Genomic DNA, 5,823 nt, shown 5'->3' with positions numbered 1-5,823 from the left:
GATTAATCGCATTCAAAATAAAAGTTTTTGTTTTCATAATATATGTGTGTGTTGTGTATATTTATTATGTATATAAAAATACACACACATACAGCATATATTTTGAAAATATTTACATGTATATATTTATGTTCATATATATATATATATATCATATATAAATATGTTTAATATATAAACATAAAAAAAAATTCTTAAATTATTCATATAATTTATATTATAAATATATTTAATATATAAACATAAAAAAAATTCTTATATATATATATGCATGTGTATTTATATATACATAATAAATATACACAGTACACACACATATTATGTAAACAAACTTATTTTGAATGCGATTAATCGTTTGACAGCACTATAAATAAATAATTAAATATTGTATAATATTCAATTATTTTCTTTATTATTTATAATATGGTTGTTGTGATCTCAACATCCAGTTTTTGAGAAGAAAATTATTATTTTAGAAATGATTATTATTTACAATATGGTTGTTGTACAATTTGTACAATTTAATTTATCATTTAATATTATATATGATTTTAAACTTATTTAAGAGCTATTTCCTGGTGGTTTGGCCATTTGTATGACTGACAGTTGTTAAGATCTCAACATCTAGTTTTAGTGTAGAAACTCTCAATAAAAGCACAATCTGCATCTGTTTAATGCACTGTCTTTCTCTGTCCTTCTCTATCTGTCTGCTGCAGGTGATCTTCAAGCGACCCGTGCTTTGATGATTGTGGGTATCATTGTGTCCATTGCCGGTCTTGGTGTGGCCTGCATGGGCATGAAGTGCACCACTTGTGGAGCTGATGACAAAGTTCGCAAGGCTCGCACGGCCATGACAGGGGGCATCATACTGCTAGTGGGAGGTGAGTGTATGTGTGAGCGAGATACTGAGACAGACTGTTCATGCAAGTTTACAGTGAACCATGTTTGAACTGCTCTTATATAACATCAGTCTTTGCTCAGTCTGTGGGTCAATGAACATCATTAAAAAACAGGGTAGCTAATGCTAAACTAGCTAATGCTTTGAAGATATTGGCAAACAAAAAAAGATCTTCTGTATTATAATTTTTTTCTTCTTTTAAACAGTTTCTGTATTTTGTTCCTACAGCCCTCTGTGCAGTTGTTGCATGCTCATGGTTTGCCCACAATGTGATCCGAGCTTTCTACAACCCTTTCACTCCAGTCAACACCAAGTGAGCACAAGGAATTTTACTTTGCACAATTTGTGGAGCAGAGTGTCCAAACTCTGTTCCTGGAGGTCCCCCTAAAAGACACATTTTGGATGTCTTCCTTATCTGACACACCCCTCTCAGTTCTTGGAGCACTTCTTACCAGTGTTGTTGAGTTAAATTGGGTGGCTTCGATTATTGAAACATTAAAAAAAGTGCAGTGTTGGAAGCATCCAGGAACAGGGTTAAGAAAAACTCTAGAACTTTGGCCAAAAGCAATTATAGAGTAAAAACAAAATAATAATAATAATGTATAATTTTCACAACTTTTCCCATATGACCTTTTCTTTTTTTTTTTTTCTTTAGGTTTGAGTTTGGAGCAGCCATTTTCATTGCTTGGGGCGGGTCATTTCTTGATGTTCTCGGTGGAGCCATGTTGGCTGCCTCTTGCCCTCGAAGTAAACAAGTGTCAAAATATCCTAAAAGTAACTCTGCACGGTCTGCCAGCAGCAACAACAAAGAGTATGTGTGACCAAGACTGCCCCCAACTGGACAGATACTGCACCAACTTCAGAAGGTGAAAAGTTTCTTCAACAAAATAATGAACTGAATAATGAAGGATGAACAGCTGTCACTGAGAAAGACAACAGTTTACAAACTGTCTAATGTCCCATTATAAAAAGGGCAATCAGTTGTCCAAAAATTCAAATAGATAATGTATTTACAAACTCTCTGGGAGTTTTGGAAATGGAGGACTGTAGGAATCTAGTGCCAGTACAAACACTCACAGATTGCTTTGAGCCCTCAGTGTTTCAATGAAGAAAACAACTAGGTTGGTTTCTCTGTTTCAAAGAAAAGAAACTTGGGTAGTGGGTCATATATGTTGGTGTTTTCAAAGTGCCCACTAGGGAGCACTATAACCAACACAATAAGCAGGTGTTGCTCAAAATGGAGGCAGATTTTTTATTTTTAAGATTTGCTTGTTTTTGAGTATTTATCCCACAGAAATGCTAACCTTTTTAATACTCATTTGAGCCACTGTTATGTAATTTCATGTAATTGCAGATGGTCAAAAAAGATCCTGAACATAATGTTTTTTTTTTTTCATTTGCTTAACACATTGCAGTATTAACTCGCCACCTCATGTTCATTTTATCATCCATGAGCCTATCTAAATATCTTTTACTTATAAAAGTTTCATGATAATGGCAGTGTTAGTTATTGTTTACACACTTGTTTTACATGCTTATTTTCAATAAAGTTGGCTTTCATTGTAACAGGCTGGTTATTATTCCTGTGGTTGAAAAAGACAATCACATTCCAAATGTGAATTTGCATTACACAAAAATACAGTAAGTCTATATTGAAATCTGAGATTCAGAATATAATTTAAACATGGAAATATATGTTTTTTTTTTTTTTTCAAAATTTCAAAAAGAAACATCGATAAAGATCACTGATCAAATAGAAAATGTAATGCCAGTCTGCAATGTCCTAAAATGTAATTTTTGTAAATTGTAAAAAAAAAAAAAAAAAAAAACTTTTAGGGGCGTCAAAATTAACGTGTTAATTGTGCTTTTTTGTTTTCTTTTTCAGTTTAACGTGTTAAAAATATTTAAAGCAGCATCCATTTTTTCCTGCCATCCATTGGCTAGCGTTATAGTAGACTATATGAACACACAAAAGAGAACTTAATTCAGTACTGGTGTGCTGTCTGTGAAGCAGCTCTCCGTGAACACAGGCATTTTATATAATGCTGAATGACTATAATTAATGGCTATAACTGAGGGAAAATGCATTTAATGCAGACATCTGTAGCAGTATTTTTATATTCATTAATATGCCAGTATAATTGATGCCATTAAACACATTTAAAATATGCCATCTTTATCTTGTTTATACATTAATATTCAATTAATCGGGATTAATTAAAGGGGTCAGCCGGCCGCTCCTTCATCGAATCCGCCGGCCGCCGCTCACTCTAGCCCCCGGCCTCAGCTCACTCAAGGCCGCCATGTGTGACGCTGTGTTCTGTTGTGAAAGCGAAACTACTTTGTTTGGTCTTCCAAAAGAGGACACGACTAGAAATCAGTGGTTAAGTTGTATTTACAACACTGTTCCAGAACAGTTTAACCCAAATATCCAGATGTGTGCAGCACATTTTATGGAGGACTGTTTCCTGATCCTTGTAGACTACAATGCCGGCTGTTCTGACTCACAGACTGTAAGTACGTTTTTTATATATAAAGAATTTGCCACTGACGATTCAAACGCGAGTTTTGAGCAGTGTAGAGTAGCGCTTGTTGTTTGTCATTTCTCAGTGGTTTTATGTTTACACGGCGCAATGCAACACGTAAAAACACAGTATAAGTCATTATAATCCGTAATTATGTCCCCACTGGATGCAACAAATGCCTTGTTTATAATGGGTTTTACTGGTTTTGTCTCGCCGCTCCGGCCGGACAAGGCATCACAGTATGGTAGGGGCGTACCAGTCGATGAATTGCAGTTTTAGTCACTTCCGTGTTGGTTTCACAAGAGAGACCGGAAGGTTGCCGCTTGGACACGGCATCACAATATGGTAAGAGCTTAACATTTCCGTCACACGCTTGAGGAATTCGGCCAATCACAACGCACTGGATAGCTGGCCAATCAGAGCACACCTCGCTTTTCAGACCGATGAGCTTTGTAAAAATCGCTGCGTTTCAGAAAGGCGGGGCATAGAGGAGAAACAATAATGTACAGTATGTGGAAAATGTGTTTTTTGAACCTTAAACCGCATAAACACATTTCATTAGCAGCATCATATGACCCCTTTAAAGAAAAATGTGATTAATCAGTTATTTTTTTTAATCTATTGACAGCACTAACACCTTTACAAATAGCCTGTATTCAAACATTAACAAATGCAATAAAGTTACTCATGCATAATTTATTACTCCCACCCCACTGCATTCCCCCAAAACAATTTACAAAAATCCATTAATTTCCATGCAAACATTTAGAAGTTAAAAACATTTTTAAGAGCAACGTACTTCAACCAACATCTGAGACCAGTTTAGAAGATTTGATTGTTCATCTCAGTATGCATTCAAGATTGTACTTATTTCAATTCAAACTAAAATCAACATGTACATAAAAACAGTGACCAAATAAAGATCCTTAAAATTAACAAGTAACCAATGTCATTCAGAGAAATTCAAGGTAGGCCCTGGTTACCAAGGTAACCACAGGTCTTACCAAATGGCACGTTACACGTTAACAGAGTTTCACAGGAAAATGTCCTCTTTGGGAGATGAGTAATCCAACCTGCTGAGGTTAGCTTTCTTATTCTGCAGTAAAGTGCACATTTAATAAATATAGCCCTGTTGCATTAGAGATCATCAAGATCTTCATATCAAGAAAGAAACATCCAAAACTGAGAACACCAGACAGGATCATTCAGTGCTACAGAAGCACGACATCAGTTAAGTGATGGGCAAGCATAAAGTGAACAGGAAGCAAAGTCCACAGTTCTCTTGTTTGACCTTGAAGTGGTGAAAGCCTTAAAAGCTGTACAGTGAAAGGTGCCGACAAGTGAGAACATGTGAGAGGGAGATTTTCGTTCAATTCTGTAGGCCTGCTTTGGTGTGTTGGCCTCTTAACAGCTTTGGCACAGTCAGCCATGCATCAGGCAACAGGTGATACTCTCTGAGAAACCGGGAAGCTTCTGTTATTGTTTATAATATCATCCAAGTCCTCATCATCAATAACCACTGTAAAAACAAAAGAAGACATTTATCATATGAGTGGAAACAAGTGAACGCCACAAGTTATGGTGCTTCCATTAGATTTATGAAGGTTCTGTAATTTGATTCATTATATAACTGTACAATAAGCTACTGTATTTTTACATGCAACTTTTAACAAATTTACCATTATTACAGATGCTGCATACATTGTGTCAAACTTGATTTTAAAGTTTTCCACACATAATTATGATTTTCTGGTGATGTTCATGTGTATTCAACTTGTAAACAATCTTTCCTACATGACTTGAATGCACCATTAGTCACAATTAGTACTTCAAAGTTATTTTTGATAACTAGAAAAGGGACTTGCAAACCATTTCAGTGTAGTAACTAGGGGACGTATGGACAGAAATATAGAGCTTTACCAAGTTTTGCGAATGTAGCTGGAAAGCTTTAGAATGTGTTACATTAGAACAGGATTTTTTTCCCCAGAGCTTCCCAAGGACTGCATATATAGTGGAAGTTTCCCTTATTGGATGCACCCAGTTGATGAGTTAGCTAATTCAGCTGGATTCAATGAGGGTAAACATCCAAGATGTGCAGCTCTGGGGAGGCTCCAGGGACATTTTTAAATACATATTTTGATTTAAAAGTTTTGGTTTTAGATCAAGGATTTTGAAAGGAAAAATATTGTAAAGTGACTACATGGTAGAGTAACATAATAGCACAGCCTAATATCAAACCCACCTCTCGTAGACCGCCCGATCTGTCCGAGTTTGGGGGCTCGTTGCATTCTTCGTGGGGCGGACAGGAGGTCTGGTCTGTTTCTCCCTGCCTGTCCGTGGTCGTACGGGATTACTGGACTGGGTTGTAATGCACCTGCCGGTGGCATGAGATCGGGCATT

At 36.2% G+C, this 5,823-nt stretch overlaps 1 protein-coding gene across 1 annotated transcript in view; it reads left to right on the top strand.

Moving 5' to 3' along the window:
• cldn7a (claudin 7a) overlaps window positions 1–2,479 on the top strand; it is a 7,579-nt gene extending 5,100 nt beyond the window's left edge. Inside the window, exons 2-4 of the mRNA XM_016570291.1 lie at window positions 717–881; window positions 1,127–1,211; window positions 1,554–2,479. Of these exons, the coding sequence (XP_016425777.1) occupies window positions 717–881; window positions 1,127–1,211; window positions 1,554–1,719 (416 nt within the window). The 3' untranslated portion in view covers window positions 1,720–2,479. The remainder of the gene's footprint in view (window positions 1–716; window positions 882–1,126; window positions 1,212–1,553) is intronic.
• The last annotated feature ends 3,344 nt before the right edge of the window (window positions 2,480–5,823 follow it).

This window comes from Sinocyclocheilus rhinocerous, unplaced genomic scaffold (assembly GCF_001515625.1).
Source record: "Sinocyclocheilus rhinocerous isolate Xijiao unplaced genomic scaffold, SAMN03320098_v1.1 scaffold831, whole genome shotgun sequence".
Taxonomy (NCBI): Eukaryota; Metazoa; Chordata; class Actinopteri; order Cypriniformes; family Cyprinidae; genus Sinocyclocheilus; species Sinocyclocheilus rhinocerous.
This window is presented reverse-complemented; position numbering and strand designations above follow the sequence as displayed.